This window comes from Falco naumanni, chromosome 10, assembly GCF_017639655.2.
Source record: "Falco naumanni isolate bFalNau1 chromosome 10, bFalNau1.pat, whole genome shotgun sequence".
Taxonomy (NCBI): Eukaryota; Metazoa; Chordata; class Aves; order Falconiformes; family Falconidae; genus Falco; species Falco naumanni.
Genome location: NC_054063.1, coordinates 23,672,401 through 23,689,458, shown reverse-complemented (window position 1 = coordinate 23,689,458; position 17,058 = coordinate 23,672,401). Strand labels below are relative to the sequence as shown.

The 17,058-nt window shown below is 47.4% G+C and overlaps 1 protein-coding gene across 2 annotated transcripts in view; it reads right to left on the bottom strand.

The window, feature by feature from the left end:
* Positions 1-7,126, bottom strand: part of NKAIN4 (sodium/potassium transporting ATPase interacting 4) — a 52,986-nt gene extending 45,860 nt beyond the window's left edge. The window contains exon 1 of one of the 2 annotated variants that reach the window (XM_040609142.1): positions 6,751-7,126. In XM_040609142.1, the coding sequence (XP_040465076.1) occupies positions 6,751-6,804 (54 nt within the window). In that variant the 5' untranslated portion in view covers positions 6,805-7,126. The remainder of the gene's footprint in view (positions 1-6,750) is intronic. The other variant, XM_040609141.1, reaches the window with a different exon arrangement.
* Between the last annotated feature and the right edge of the window lie 9,932 nt (positions 7,127-17,058).

Sequence of the window (17,058 nt, the reverse complement as noted above, 5' to 3'; positions counted from 1 at the left end):
CGCTCCTCTCTGCTCTGTGAAGCCTCAGGACACGCAGCAGAACACAACTGCTGCTCTTCACTTCACAAGGACTCTCAGGCGTGGGCCCCAGGCTCGGCTCATCCAGGGAGGAGCCAGAGCAACGGCACCACTGACTTTTGTGTGTTCAACCTGAAACACAAACCCGACATGCTGGTGAGAAGCAGCGCTTTTGCTGAAACCCCAGCTCCGAGATCTCTGCCAGACACTTCAATCATTCCCATTTTTCTCATCCCTGCTATTACTACCCACTTTCCTATTATTACTTTACTGCTACTGGTTCCCTACTTTTTACTATTAATCCTCACTTTTGTAATCCCTACTGTTATCCCTGGCAAGAAGATGATGAAATAAGATTCTGACCCTCATCAAAGCTCAACAAACAAGCGAAGCAGAAGTCATTTATACTTATTCTGAAATCTCATGAACATTAAGGTAATATTATGACTCTGGAACGGTTACAACATATCTCACATTGGCAGTTCTGCAGGGTGTTTATTTACTGAGTTTCCTTCTACAACAAAAATACCAAACCCACTGGCCTGTAAGCAGATGAGTCAACCCAGCGAGGCACTGCCCTGCCTGTGCTTTCTCCTTGAGGACCTCTCCCCGTAAACCCCAACATGAGCTGGGTTTGAGGAGACACGATGACTTCAGAGATATTTGGAAGATGAGAACTCCCAGAGTGCACAACTCCAAAGAAAAAAAAAAAAAAAACACCACCAAACCAACTTCTTTTTAGCAAGACTATTCAGCTTTTTTACAGAAGCTTGAAAACACTTCTGAAAAGTTAAAAATATTTGGGTTTGGCACAATACCACCCTCCCCCCGTCCCCCATCATTTTCACCAAACATTACTAAATGCCAGAGTATTTACATTTTTTTTTTGCCCAGAAATGTCCTTTTTTTCCCCTCTTCATGTTCTGGAGATGGGGAATGGGAGGAGAATGTGCTACGTTTGAGACAAAAGTTTCCACTTTGTTGAGAACTCTTTTTCTACCAAACTTAAACACAGAGATCCAACCTACGCGGTCAGGTGTGCTCATCACATCTACTGCAGCCCAGGAGGAGTTGGGGACAAAGGGAGCTTCACAAGCATCAGGACTTTGAATCAAAAATTATCTCTTTTTTTTTTACTAAGAAAGAAAGGTTCAGTTCTGCCGACCTCAGACCCAATGTTTTGTTAATGGGAACAGGGAATGCTACAGCTGGGGCACTTACTGCTCGCGAGGTCATATGCATTTTCTTAAGTGCTCGAAAAGCAATGGGCTATTCCAGGGCTTTCCTGGAGGAAAAGCGATCACAATCTGGCCTTTGTTATCCAGTTTGTTCTCCAAGAGTTCCTACTTGAGGGCCCCTGGAGCAGATTCTTGGAAGAGCTCCATCTTGCACCCCAGCCAAAACGATCCTAGTTTCCGTATATTATTAGCACACAATGGAGCAACGTCAGCTCCCTTAACCCCACACCGGCTGGGGGGAGAGGTTCCCCATCAGGGGAGAAACGGCTCCTCTTCTTCCATGGCCCTGGTGCTCAGAGAGAGGAAAAGAGGGAAGGCAAAGAAGCAGAGAGTGGCCAGGAGAAATCAGAGTGGTCAGGCAAAAATACTGCATCAGCTGAAATAAAACCCCGGTCCTCCAAGAAGAGTTGACTTCAATATCACCCTGCCCTCAGCTACTTTTTTGGCTTGGCTCTTGCCTGATTTTATTCCTGGTCGGAATGGGTTTGGTTAGAGGACACAAAGAAACGTGGTTCCTATGAGTCATCTGCAATCTCCGCCACAGCGATGGGAAACGCGGCTGTGGGCTGCCGGGCAAGGCGCAATCTGCAACGGGCACGTCTGACACATACCCCAAGCTCCTTTTCCCCTGTGCTGCTCTTGGGCTTAGACCACTGTGCTAGAGCAGTACTGACTCCAGCTGCTCAGGGGAAAAAAAAAAAAATCTCATGCAAAAATTCAACTTTTTGTAAGAAAACCTCTACAACTCCAAAATTAAAAATGTTTGCCAGCACAGCAAACATTTGCCAGCACATTTTTGATTTTTCTCCAAAATATTCTGGCCAAAACTCGGGAGAAAAACTCAGAATTGTCTATGGAAAGCAGATACTTCTCATGAAAATATTCATTTAGTCAAATCCCCAGGTTTCTACTGAAAGTCAGCTTCAGTGGAAAATGCTGACGAGCTCTATTATTGGCACAGCTTTAATTTTCCTTTGTCTGGAACAGACATGAAGACAGCATCTGTCAAACGTAGTCTTTAGACTTATGTTATTATTTAGCCTGGAGTATTGTTCAAGGACTTCAGGAAAGGTTCAAGCCATGGTGGTGCTAGGTGCTGCGCATATACACGAAAGATAGTCTCTTCCCTCAAGGGGTTATAATTTAAGCACAAACCATGGAGAAAATAAACAGCTAGGGAGAGCACAAGGTAATTTTGGAGGGGTCCTGAGCAGCGTGATGAGCAAAGGGACACTGCGCTTTCCCTTGCACCTGCTCTTGCCTCGAACGCTTTGTGCTGAGCCGTACCACAGCTGTGCGAGCTCAAAGCTCCCTCAGGAGATGCATCAAACTGCCCCGGCTCCGGAGGCAGCTGCAGAGGAGGGGGGAGACGCGTCCTGCTCTCCCCACCCTGCCTCCAGTTCAGAATGTCTCTGGGATGGAGAGGAGAAAGCCAAGCAAGTTGTCTCTAGAGCCCCCAGACGCCACAATCCTGCTTGCTCCTTCCCTTGGCTGGGAAGATGCTCTACCACCCTCCCTCCTGCAGCCCACGCGTGCCGATCCGATTGAGTCCATCTATTTTAACTCATGCTTTTCTTTGCCCAGATCCTGCCTTGCAGTGCAGTCCCACCTGCCTGTCTGCCACACTCCCCTTCTGCCCTCCCCCCTTGCATCCTCTCCATCGTTTTATGCCTTGATCAAACTGACACAGCTGCTTTAGCTGCAAGAGAGTAGCTAGAGAAGGATCTGTGCTGGTTTCAAATATTTTCCAGAACTGGTCACCCCCTTCTGTAAGAGATTAAAAAGGCATTGCTGAGAAGGGAGTGAGGGAGAAAGAAAGCATGAGAAAATAAATAAATAAAGGTATATAGTTACTTTTGGTTAGTCTCAATATGCAATCTTGTCCCAGGGCGCCTTGTTCTGTGCTCATTTGAAGTATTAGTCACTTTTTCCATTAGAAGCTCTTATTCTAGGGGGATTTATAATGTATCTGTAAAATTGTCTCCAGGCTTTGCTTGGCATCTGAGCTCTCAATCCACGGACAGAATGTAAAGAAACTACAGTTCTTTGATTTATTGGGACAGGGCACCAGGAGGGAGGGAATTTTTCCATGCTCGGTGGAAATAAATTCACATAGTGCCTTCCGTACACAATCACTTACGGCTCCAGAAAATACACCGTTTGGGTGCAAACTCACGCTGGCAGAGATGGAAGAAGCAAATCAATGATGTTTTAGTAACTCCGTGCCTGAGAGCCAGCCCTTATTTGTGGTTTCTCACCATGACCCACCCAGCTCGCAATCCTGCTGGGTGCGACAGTCTCTGTCATACCACTCGGGTTCAGAAATCCTGCCCTTGACAAGCCTTTTTCAACCCTGATTTCTACAAGGGACATTTCTCAGCCCTCTGCAGAGGCTCTCTTACACAGTCCTGATTTTTTTTGTGGGGAGGCCTATGACTCAAATTTAAGTTTTGCTCGTGTTTCTTAATATGCAGCTGCCCAAAGGCTGGGAGGGATGAGCAAGGGCTAGCAACCTGCTGCAGGTAACACCAGCACCTCAACAGCAGAGGTGTTCAGGCAAAGCGAGAACTGGGAGGTGGCAACACCCTTGGGATGCACAAACTCGGGGCTACAAACACCCCATCACCTTGCTGACGGTCCTTCCCTCTGCCGTGGCTGAGGATAAGCTCATCTGCAGGGTAGCCCTGACCTGGGCCAACTTTCACCCAAACTTCAGCTGAAGATGGGGGTGGATTGGGAAGAAGGGAAGGATTAGGGACAGCAATACGCCCTGGGATTGAGAGGGAGAGCCAGAACCTTCTTGCAGCCTCCCTGCAGCACCAATCGGCAAAGCAAGAGCCTAAGGTGGACGTTTCAAGGAAACAATAACCTAAAATTGGAACATGGCAAATTATTTATTCAAACTACAGCCTTCCCTCCCCCCTTGATTAGCAAACCGCTGGGGAGTCAGCCCTGATTTTCTTCAGACAGATGCGTACGGCTCTCCTCCCCTATCTGCGCCACGAGTGCTCGGTCCGTGGGGGGCTGAGGATCTAGTTGGTATTCGCATTGTGTAGCCGTTTCTTGAATTCACACGTTGTTCTGCTCTCTGACTGGATCACAAACTCTTTCTTTGGGAGCATACACTGCAGTGATGAATATGTTCGCTTTCTGCCTTTTTTTTTCCTAGGGAAACATTTAGGCTGCAGTGTGCAAACACTTCCCCACATGCTCACTCAACTACTTGCACCTAATAGTAAAACAACCTCTATGAAGCATCACAACTAAAATTCCTAATTTGATTTTGGGGCTATGTGTGTGGTGTTTGTGTTTTTATTCATCATTTATAAAACGCCCCAGTGAAGCCTGGAGGAACAGAGATGAGAACATGTAAAGAAACATAGGGGTGTACTGCAAAACTGAGGTGGGAAACCCCAGCACTGAAACCCTCTCCCCATTTAAGTCAGAAGTAAAACCTCCCCAGACCAGGAGGAGAGGAGCCAGGATTTCACCCCTGGGACTTTGGTAGTGGGAGAGACAGAGTTTGACAACACACAGGGACTGTGAAGGGTTCCAAGTATCAGATGAAGCCAATCAGAGACATGAGAGGAACAAAGGAAGTTCATGTCATTATAATTTATTGATGATCTTGGCCTGATTGCTTCAGTGTTTTGTCTTAACAGAACCCACCCTGAGCAGCAGTAAGTCCCACAGGTCACTTGGCCCTACTGATGTGGAAGCGATGTGACGACTCACAGACAAAGTTTGCTTTAAAAAAAATCTGAAAGCACCAGGCTGGATCTCACCCTCACCCAAGCACTTGCTGGGAACCAGCCAGGATCTCCTGACCTCACCCTCATCAGAGCACAGCTCCAGGAATTCCCTCACCATAGCTCACATTTTTCCAGCTCTACCAATTCACCCAGCAAGTGCCATGGGAAATCGCTATGGCCAAGGCATCCAAACTTGCTTAAGAATGAGCCGAACTGATTCTTTTCTTCAGGAGGAGGGTCTTAAGGAAAATAAAATGCTGGGGGTTCTTTGTCCCTGTATCTTGGATACAAGAAAACTCCCACGCTTGTCAGAAATAAGAACAGCACCAGCAGCTCATGGCTTTTTCTCTTTCTTTTTTTTTTCCAGTGTGTGTGAGTGTGTGCTTTAAAGCAGGATGACATAGTGATGGGTTTAAGAGACAGTGAGTGCCGAGATGCCAATTTCTAATGTAATACAGGGTACAGCTTCTTTCTTCTGTGATCACGGGTGAAAAATCAAAAGAAATAATCCAGGAGACTAAATACACTCCCCAGTCATTCAACTCGCTCATAAATATGCCTAGCAAGATGCTTTGTGCAAGAAAACCCCACCACTTCTGCTCTGTATTTTAACTAGGAGGCAAACCTTCCATCTGCATCTTCCGATGGTGCTAGTCAGAGTTAGCAGGGTGGCACTCCCTCCCTCTTCCCCTCCAATTTTAGGCAGACGGTTTACATTTAAAAAACTAGCAGGTTCCCATTTTTTCCCTCCCACCTCCAGCAAAGTGCCCGCTCACCGTCCCTTGGCAGAAAATACTCTGCTGTCACAGTGAGCAACTCCAAAACAAAGAGTTTTTAACCAGACTCACCCCCTGGCACAAGCTCACTATTCACCAGAACTTAGCAGGAAGCCTGCCCTTTCCTGCGTGCTGCTTCTGCTCCAAAATCAAGCAAATTTGGAAGAGGTAAATGAAATTAAATACATCGATGCTGTCATTTCCTTTTTAAGGCTGGAGGAGCCCTGGAGCCCATTTAATGACAAGAAGGGGACCCTTCAGATCCAGGCTGGATGCACGGACACTCGGGGAACAACCAGACCTTTGTTTATCACGCACGCAGATGTCATGAGGACGAGGACCCCGTGCCCACCAGGGACCACGCTCTCTGCACACGGGGAAGTTTATTCCTAATTAACTATACGTATATTTATAAGCACATTCTATCTAAGCGCTTCATCCCGAGGTGGTCTGATTTAATTCCTTCCCAGCCGGTGTGGCCCCCTCCCGTGCAGGCGGGCAGGGTGGGATATGGGGGAGCCCGTCCTGGCCGCTGGGTGCGGGAGAGGCTGAGGGCACCGGTGGGTGCCAGCACCTATGGAGCTGGGGTCGGGTCGGGATGGGTTGCAGCATCGCCACCGAGCCTGCCTGGACTCCTTTCACGGAGAAGTAAGGTTTATTTTTTCTTTAGTTGTATTTTATAAGCACAAACTTACGAATTGAGAACTTTTTTTTCCTCTTTTTTTCTTCCCCCCAAGCGCGTCTCCGAGTTTCAGGCACCACCGAATCCCCCCGCGCAGCTAAGCCCCGGCGGAGGCTGCCTGACATCCCCCCCCGCGCTCCGGGACGAAGTTGCGGAGGGGGGGGCGCCCTCCCCGGCCCGGGGCAGCGGGCACCCAGCGGGGGGTGCTTTTGTTCCCGGTGCCCGTCCCGGCGAGCCGAACCCCCGCTCCCCGCCGACCCCGCTCCCGGAGCGCCTCCACTTACCAGCTGCAAAGTGCAGAGGAAGATGAGGGTGCAGCGCCCGGTGCAGCATCCCATGGTCCCCGAGCGGCCGCGGCCGGGGCAGCCCCGCCGCCCCGGGGCTCTCGGCGCCCGGCCCGCAGCGCGGCGGCCGGCAGGGAGCTGGGGCGGCGGCGGCTGCCGGAGCCCCTCCGGGAGCGGCGCAGGAGGCAAGTGGGGGCCACGGCTTAAAAGGGCAACGCTCCGGCGGCGGCTGCCGGCCCGGCTGCTGGGAGGGCTGGCAGGGCTGGCGGGGCGGGGGCAGGCCGCCGGGATGCGCCCCCAGCCCCCGCAGGCGGGGTGGGATGCTCCGGCCCCCGGGCTGAGCCCTCCCCCGGGAGGCTGAGCCAGGCAGCGCGGCGGGGCAGCGCCTCTCCCCGCGGCGAGCGCTGCCGGGTGTCTTGCGCGGCTGGGACAGGCTTTTCTGTCCCCGGGCGGTGCTGGCTGTGCCCGCGGGTGCCGGACGGGCAGGGGTGTCTGTCGGACACACAGCCTGGAGTGCACCCCAGGCGGCGAGGAGCAGGGGCTCCTCTCCCCCTTCCGCATATGCCCGTCACCTTCCTCCCCGTGCAGGTGCTGGCATGCTCGCTCTAAAAATCAAAGCTTAGAATAAACCTAAAATACAGCGGTTCTTCCCATAAAAATTGTCAGAGCAAGTGCACGTGGCAGACAAACTCAGAAAGGGGGATAAGACAAGGAATTCTTTAAGCACACACATTTGTGGGTATTTTAAAGTATACACCCAGGCTTGTGAATGAATCACAGCTGACTAGCGGCAGAGGGATGTAGGAGAGCATCTCTCTTCCAAGAAAGGCTTCTACCTGAGCACCATCTGTGAGCCACTCACCACACCCTGCATCTGTAGAAGAGCAATTGTGGATAGTAGAGCAAATCCACGAGCACACAACCACCTCCTTTACATGCCTGAGTCCTTCCCGTTCCCTTTCTCCAGAAGGAGAACCCAGGTCCTGAAGCGGTGGGGTCACATCAGCCTCCCTGCCGCATACATTTCTGCTCGGCCCGGGGAGCGGGTCACACATCGCGCACTGTGATCCGGACAGACTTGCTGCTAAGCTCAACACAACAGGATAAGAAGCTTTGGGAGAGACTCATCTGATGACGATGTTGACTGTTTGCAATCTCCAGTCACTCGAATGCCTGCACCACAGTTTGCTCTGTTACTCTCAGGCTGCTCGTTCGTACTCTGAAGCAAGTTAGGGTTTTGCTTCTGCCTCCAAAGCAGGGTGCGACCTCGTACCGTGGGTGACAAGATCCACTTTTCTGTTAAATAAGCCACACTCCTTCTTACAGTGGTGTGAGAAGGAGATGGTAGCTGAAATGATAAAACCACTATCATTTTTCTCAAAGCAAGCATTGCCTGACTATACCCCAAGGAAGCAGGATTAGTCCTAAAGTGCTATGAATGTTAAAACCCTTATATTAACATTATTGTTATTCAAATCAGCCACAGGGAGAAACAGAACAAACAAGCAAACTCTGAATAACTGAAATGAGGAGACAGATTCTGAATTAGTAACAAATCCTACTGGTTTTAAATGGTCAAGTACATTGATTATCTGACCTGTGCACTGTGCACAACCAGGGCATCAATTAATGCAGTCACATACTATGAAACACATTTTATTGCAGATGAAAGGCATACACCCAGAGAAGAAACTGATTTATTTCACCCAGAAAACTGTGGACTGAAGAAGCTTTGGAGTATTTTATTCCCAGGAAGGTAGGCTTTGGATGGTGGAGGCAAGAGGCGTGCAGACCAGTTCACTCTTTAATAACGGCAGATCAAAGGTTCCTTACAAACTGCACAGGGAGGCCTCACTCTGCACTGTTGGGTCAGGCAGCCTGACACCAGAATTACAACTGGAGCTCAAGTCTGCAGGAAGCAGGCTGGGGTTAGGCTGCTTTGTGTTCCGTGCTCTGGCAGCTGCTGGGAACAGTGGGGGAAAGGTGGGGTTGCAGCCGTGCGGGCTGGTACCTGGCCTTTGTGCCATTTCTTCAGGTTCCTTGTATCTCTTGTATTGCCTCCTGCTTCTAAAAATCTCCAGTTAGCATAGCTATTCTCCAACTCAGTTGTACTACAAAGAAGAAGTCGTGTGAAACAGCAAAAGGTACTGCTGCTGAAATACTAAGTTTGACATAAACAGGAATTTTTCCACCTGCACTTTTATCTTGAGTAGAAAGGAACCATGTGTTGGCTGGGACTCCACGTGCCTCTGAAAGAAAACATACTGACCCTCCTTAGCTTATTAAGAAGAGTGAAACCACAGGGATAATGTAACCTGTGTTTCAAAGGGAGACTTAAAACTCTCAGAGCCTGATGTTATAATCTTCATTCATATGATTTCTTATCTGCGTTGGTATAGCAGGTGGCCTGGACACAGAGGGGACCTGCCTTCAAGCATCCAAGTCCCTCACTGGTTTTAGCGGGGCTTCTCACGTGTTAAAAGTCGGACACTTGCTTCAGTGCTGTGGTCTCCAGCCTCTTTTGATTATGGACACCAGTGGAAGTGCACTGAGTTTGAATCTCAACAGGTTTGGGTTTTGGGTTACTCTTTGCAGGCCAGTTGAAGTGTCTCCTACAGACCTCTAGAAAATCCTTTATTTGTGTGAAAATGAAATATTAATTTAGTTGAATTTGGACCCAAGTGAATAAAACACAGAGAACTTAGATCCTGCGTTTATTCAGTTAGCAGGTGGATAAACAAGGCACCACGGGGTGAGGCAGCCCAGAGGCTGTCAAAACACAGTGCCATCGCTGATGTGTGGCATACCACCAGTGATTCCCCAAGTGCCACTATACAGTGGCACTTGCCTTGGCACAGCCACAGCAGCCACCAGCATCTCCTAAAAATTGTGCAAAGTCCTGACCATGTGAATCCCTGCACGAGTGCTGCAGGGCCACACACCCATCCCGAGAGTTTAACTCGTAAAACCAACTACAATCTTAAAAATTAGCAAGAAAGAAAAGAACTGCTCGGTATCCTGAATTTTTTACTTCCTGGAGTATAACCTCATCCTCAGCTTTTGACAGGCAAAATGTTGCTTCAAGAGTCCCGTCTGGATGTCAAGAAGGATTTCTCTTGATTAAGGGTTTCGAATGGGGTCCAAGGGATTCTCAGCAGGGATATTGATCTCTGATGTGTGTACACAGATCAAGGCAATTGCAGGCAGCTCCATCCCTCTCTCCACCAGAGAGCAATCAGGAGAAGACCAAGAAAAGAGAACTGGTCAAGCAGTCATTACTGCAGTCCTCTCGAAATGCTGTGCCACAGGTATGTTTAAACGATCCTAGTTGTTTCCTTTTTCCCTCTTTAATTCCTGGGGATGCCCCTCCACTTTAAGATCCTGACACACATGCTGGTCACATCCTGACTTCATGGAGGGAAGGAAATCCAGTTGGGAATCATCCTCAGGTTCATGTGATGCTCCGGAGACTGAACGTCCCTGTTCTCAGCCAGTGCTTCAATCAGGAACCTCTTCCCATCCCAGTGGGTTGTGCTGAGGGGGTTGCATGGATCCAGCTGCACTGCTAGGGGAGAGCAACCTGAGACAATGGGACCTTGTTATTTTTGTACCGGGCTGATTACATCCAAATTACTTCAAGAAGTGACAGATTTACTTCAGAAGAAATAAAGAAATAAAGTTAGCAAGCTTGAAACAAAGCAGCAGTAGCTTACCAGAGCTTGTTATCTCTCATATCTGCAGCCTCCTCACTCTGACAGATCAAGATGAGCAACAGAGGCTAAAAGTATTAGCTGGGGACACGTTTCTTCACAGCCCAAACCCTGTAATTGTCACAGCCGCTGAAAGCTATGGATGGTCTTACATCCCACGATACATGTGGGGTGCATTAGTCTGCTCAGTTCATTTACATTCACTTCCTCTCCTTCTTAATAACCTCATCTGGCTCACAGTGCCTTTACAGACATCTGATCAAACGCAGTGGTGTCAGAGTACTCCAACCTCACCAACGCCACCTCCAAAAGGCAAAATGTGCCTATGCCGGTGCTTTATGGCCTCACAAGCTACTCAGCCAGCCCGCTCCCCTCCTTCAGGGCAGGCAGCAGCCTTCCCAAGGTGGCATGGCACACCATATTTCTCTATCACAAATGAGAAGCAAAACCTGCTGCCAGTTGTCTGACCGATGGCAGCTTTCCACTGCGCCAGCAGTATTTCGCAAGGGACACATTGAAAATGCTCAATTGGAAAGTCTTCACCTAAGAGATGGGTGAGCTGTGAAGCTTCCTGCTGCAGGACACTGCGGATGCTTAAAACGTATAAAGGTACAACTGGATTAGGAGAAATCACCTTCCTGGGTGGGAGGAGGAAAGGGCACTAGCCTCTGCCCTGTCTCCTCAGAAGAGTAACATTGGCTGCAGTGACAGGACCTAAGTGCTGGCGAGCAGAGGTTCTTGCTCTCTAATATTCCCATGTCTCTTACTGAAGACCTTTTACAGAGCAAAGGATTACAACTAGAAAGAGAGAGAGAGATATCATGAAAAAAGGGCAAGAGCTTTTGACCTTCTAATTTTAAACTTGTAATTTTTTAAACCTCCCATTATCCTGGGGTAATAACTAGAGAGTTGTTCCAGAGCTCAGCTGCTCTGGGACTGGAGCCAGCTGAAGCCAAGACTATCAAAGCAGAAGACCTGAGAGATGGCAATAGCACAGACATGTCTTCCTTCTCTCCAGAGGGACCAGAGAGGCAGAGGAGCCCAAACTGAGCAGCACCATAGTGGTTCAACCTCAGCAGGCGATGCCCGAAGGAACCACGCTCTGCTCTTCCCTTCCTTTCACTGCCTCACAGAGAAAAACAGCCCCGTGAGAGCAAAGCACAATGTTTTAAAAATCATTCTCATCACTACACAAGAAAGGAAACAATCTCAATGACTTTTATGCTTTGAAATGGTTCCCCAGCAGCCCAGGGCAATCTGTAAAACTCATCAGGACTGGTGTGTGAAATCTGTCATTTTGTCTCTGATCCCTGTGAAGTCTTGGATGTTGGGGTGGGAAGGGGGGGGGCAGCTCCTAATCAGGCTTCTTTGCATTTCGACACCACCATCATCTACATTCTGCATTTGTAATTCCCTAATATTAACTTGCTCAGCTGCACAACAAGTTCACAAAAATCACTCTTTGATGAGCAAGTGGAGGATGGCAGAGGTGGAAGGCAGATTCACTAAGCTCATCGGTATGTCAGAATAACAGCAAGGTGAACAATTTGTCCACATCTAGCTGATACATCTACCTCGTTTGTATGATCAAGGGCTTGAACAAAGGAAACAAGACTAGTATTGTTCCTCCCCTGGATCAAACACACAGGCACCCATTTACCGCCACAGTGTGGAGTCAAGGTTCAAATTCACTTTTACAGCTTTACTAAGATGCCTTGACAATTCTGCCATAACATCCCACAGCAGCTTTTCAAATAACCTTTTTCTACGTCTCCGTGACTATAAAGGAAAAACATCGAGACAGGAACACCCTGCAAGCTGCCAGCATTTGTGTTAGTCTGATGGGGTGCCTTGTGCCACGGACCACCTCTCACCGGAGCCGCAGCACTGAAGAACCTCCCTTGTTCACTGCAATTCCCAGCCTGTCTTTTCTACAACCTGGAGACTGAGAACATGAAACAACTACTGAACTACTTCAGGAAGAGCTGCTCAAAATAGGGTCGTAGCAGCTCTGGGGATGGCATGTCAGCGTTCCCAGGTAAACAGCGCAGATGCTTTTATAGGTGCAGCCTTGGGTGGAGAGGGGGGAGTGCCCAAAGGGTTAATTCACGCAGGAAAAGCAAGCTGTCACAGCTGACACCCCAGCATCTCAGCCCATGCAATCCGAGTAGCTGGCATGATGGCAGCCACATTTCCAGCTGCAATTTCACTAGGCAGTGTGACCAAGAAGTAATTCAACGCAGCTGCCAAGGTCCCTGGGTATTGATACCAAGTGATTATTCAACGTTTCCATGCAACAGTTGCATTTCTCAAATGATATGACAAAAAAAGAGCCTAAAGGGTGAGAGCAGTCTCCAGCTTTGGGCAGTGGTTTAGGGTGCTCGTTCCGACAAGCTCCTTCCCCCTTTGCTTAGGAATCATTTTCTCCTCTCAAGATGATTAGGAACTTCCCCAAGCCAGTTTAACAAGTCTCATGTGATACGACAGAGAAGAAATCACTAACAAGTTTCTTTCAGAGTGTCTTTTGAAGGGCATCTACAGCAAGCGTGTGCACGAGTGTACGGTGTCAGGAGCTGGCATATGAGTCCTGCCCCGAGGTAGGTGTGAAACCTGCAGTCCAAAGCTATTCAAACACATGCATACACAAAACAGAGCTGCTGTTCAACCATGTTTTCAGTCTTTCCAATCCCAGCCAGTGAGAGCTAATATGTATTAAGAAGTCAGCAGTGTCAGGTGCCACCAGGCTGAAGGAGCATTTTTTTACACACATTTACTTTAGAAAAACTTAATTGCCTCGGAAATAAGCCACTTGAACCAGCCTCCCAAAGTTCATTCTGAATATCCAGAGAGCAGGTACAGGCAGCTAGCAGCACTGCCAGGCTTTTTCATCCTGCCCGGACCATGCTAGATGGCCATTTCGATTGACAGTGATACAAACTGTGATGTGACACCCGCGTATGTGACATTAACACAAAATCAAAGCTGTGCCTAGTAATAGCTGCTTGCTAAACAAAAGCTTTTGCTTTCCTATTTGCGGTTTTAATATCAAGATGTAAAGCTTCCTGCTGTCTCATTGAAAACTTACCAAATTCTGTCTCATTCCTGAAATGAAAAATGAAAAATGAAAAAACAAGTGCACAGGGAGTCAGTCTGATGGGGGTCTCTAAATACAAGCACCTGCTTAAGCTCTTCTTCATGTCTAGCTATGAGGTGCAGAAACATCATGAAAGGATGTCTTAGCAACCTGATTGACAGTAGAAATGCATGCATTATGATGCACTCCCAGCTGCCCAGAGGAGCAGTGAGCTCAAATCAAAAGTGAATTTCCTGTAAATATGCAGTGGAAGGGTAAGAGCTGATTACTCTCCTGATCATGTCTGTGCTTTGAAGAGCTGGAGGTGAAATGCGGTGCCAGCGGTTGTGGTGTGCAATCCACAGCGCAGGCAGGACTCCTTGTTTTAGCTGTGGGACAGAACTCCTGCCTGTGCTCCAGCTTCTCTTCCCTGACCAGCAGTAGGGCTGTACTGGTAATTAAATGAAGTTACAGATTTTGCCAATGTCGAGTTAACTAAGGAAATGTATCCCAAAAGCCCTTATACATGGATTTCTCAGCTTTAAATGAAGGGCAAAGAAACGTTCCCTTGTACAATGAGAGGGAAGTGATTATTTTATTCAGTGCACGTGGCATTTCTATAACCTAATGGCAATATTCATTGTAGCTGGGGAAGGTTGCGATGCTGTGGCTGCCAAATGCAATGAACACCAATAGCCCTGAATGCTATAATTAATAAAAAATTGATCTTATTTATTCAGCATAATAAATAATAATCAAAACCAAACATTTAATAACAACTGATGTTTCATTCCATGGCAGAAAATATTTCACATATTAATTTTGTAATATTTTTTTAATATGACATAATGTTAGTAGGAATGAGCTGCTGTCAAGATTTACAAAAATAAGACACGCCTCCAAAGTCACACTGAGTTCTCAAGCCCATTGAGCTGAAAATGAGACCAGGCCTTTGGTGGCTCAGGTGACAACCTGCTTACAGTTCACAGGGTGCTACTCAGAGCATGCAACACGCAGAAGTACCAAAAAACCCTCCAAGAAAAGGGTGTTATCACATTCCCATGAATTAACAAGACTACTCATGGAGCTAAAAGGGCTGAGTTCGGGGTTTTATTATTATTAACACATTTATAGTTACATAAGTCATATGTAATGGCAGCGCAGAACTTGAACGGTGACATTTATCATGCAAACAGGTCTATTCCTTGCTCCTCGCTCTTCAGATTTATTAAATAAGATTTATCTAACTAGGGTATCTACGTTTCTTTTTGCTCCCCCTCAATTTCAGCATTGTGACATCCTGCACATTACTCTGATATAGTGGCTAATCTCAGGTGTGTTGGGAGGGAAAAGGCAATAAAAATCTACGGCTTCTCAGTCCACCACTGCTGCTAGTACCGAGTATTGTATTCAGCCCACATAGGTGTTAATAAACAAGTCGAAACAGGGGTTTGATGTTTTTCTTTTTTCTTTAATATTTGAAGCTCATGCTATCAGCTCTTTTAGAAAATAGTTTTTCAGGGTTTTTTTATGCAATTTAAACTGAGTAATAACGATACTTCATTTATGTCAGGGACTGCAATATTTAATAGCCAAAATCAAGTATTATTAATAGATCAGAAAGGGGATGGGAAGTCTGTAAGAGGAATAAGTGAAAATAAATGCTCTTCAGTTTAAATCCTGTTCCAGGGATTATTTTTTTTTAACCTAAGTTTCAAAGCCATCATTCAAAATCCTTGAATTACAAGCAAAATTGTACACCGGGCAGGTTATCTTCATAAGCTTTCACTTGCTATTAGTTTTCTTCACTGTAATTATGATGCACGTTTATGAGATCTTTGCAGAATTGGGCTCTAGTTGTTTTCTGTGCTCTCAAATCAGACTACCCGTTAAAAGTTTGAGTATTATCCTTTTGTAGCCAAGTAAAATTATTTCTATCTGAAAAATCTCAACATGGAAAACAGCTCAAGGAGACTGTGCCTGCCTTGTACTTTATTATGTTATCCTGTAATTTGTTCCTTATCACCACATTTCATATGTGCTTGACAGTGGGCATAACAATTATAACAATGGCAATTGTGCTAAAAGTATTTGTAATTTAGTTTCAAGCCAGACTCAGTTCATAACTAGAGAAAGGGAAGAAGCAGAGAGCACAATGCAGGATGCCTTTGTAAATGTTTCCTGTTGGCATTATCTATTATCTTAGAATAGATATTTGTCACACATTGCAGAGATGGGATGAGAGCTATGCACCCATCCCAAATTCCGGGAACAGTGCAAACTGGACTTGCCAGGGAATGGCGTGCATTTATTTGCTTGCTAAGAAGGCAAATGTCTGTGGCTTCCCTTCCTTCATTCCTACCGAAAAACAGATGGTCCCATCCTGCAGCCTTCACTTACATAGGTAAGTCTTTACTGCTCACTGTAGCACATCACAGGTTAAAGATGACTCCCGGTTCAGGGCAAACTGCAACAGTATTACTATAGTGCAATTACTACAAAGCACAAAACAGTGCTTCATTGGTGATAGTGCTTCTGATCCCAGGAAAACAAACCTGCCACTGCAAGAGTTCACTGCCCAGGCAAAATGTGAACATGCATATCTGGTGAATTAAGACCACGGGAGGCATGAAGCTCCCAGCCCTACACCACAACAGATGAAAAGCATTGCCCAACACTGCTCCTGAGGCTGTGAGCACAAGTATCGAGTGTGCCTTCCAGACCCGCTGCAGAGCCACCACTGACGCCAGTCACTCGACTATCTACAAATGATATGTGAAAAACTAAGATTAATATTCTCATTAGGCCCTACAATACAGCATTTCAGATTAATATTCTCATTAGACCCTATAATATAGCATCTATATAATGGGCACCTTGTTGCCCATTAGTTCATGTTTACCAGAAAATAATGGTGCTTATCAGAAGAGACCACTTTCTCCTCAACTGGAATTGCAAATTAAAGCAGAATTTGCTTTGTATTTTGCACCCCTCCCTTTGTCCTTCTAATTGCGCACATTTAAGGGCCCATTATCTTCTCCTCGAAGCAAGGAGGCTATGGATGCAGCTACCTTTAATAATAATGAAAAAGGCTCCTTCTAATCTCTCCTGTGCTGATAGTAACAGCCTACTTATTAAGTACGAAGGCCAGACCAGGAGTCGCACTGAAGTGAGCAGCACATTGTCTCTGAGGGGTTCATATGTAAACGTTAAAGCATTGCTCTGTGTCTACAGTTTATGACTAAAAAGGAAAAGAAAAAAAAAAAAAAAGCGCTCTGCCGACACAGGCCTCCAAGCACCACCGAGCAGCTCCCCCCCCCCCCCCCCCCCCCCCCCCCCCCCCCCCCCCCGGCTTCGGTGGTCTCTGGGGAGCAGCGGGAGAACTGCCCTCCCTACGGGGCCAAGCGGCTCCGGACGCTCACCCCGGCCCCTCACCCTGCCCTCCGGGCCTGGGCCCGACGCCTGTGCAGCCCCGAGCCCACGGGAGCCGCCGGGAAGCGCCGCCGCGGCTCGGTACAGCCCGAT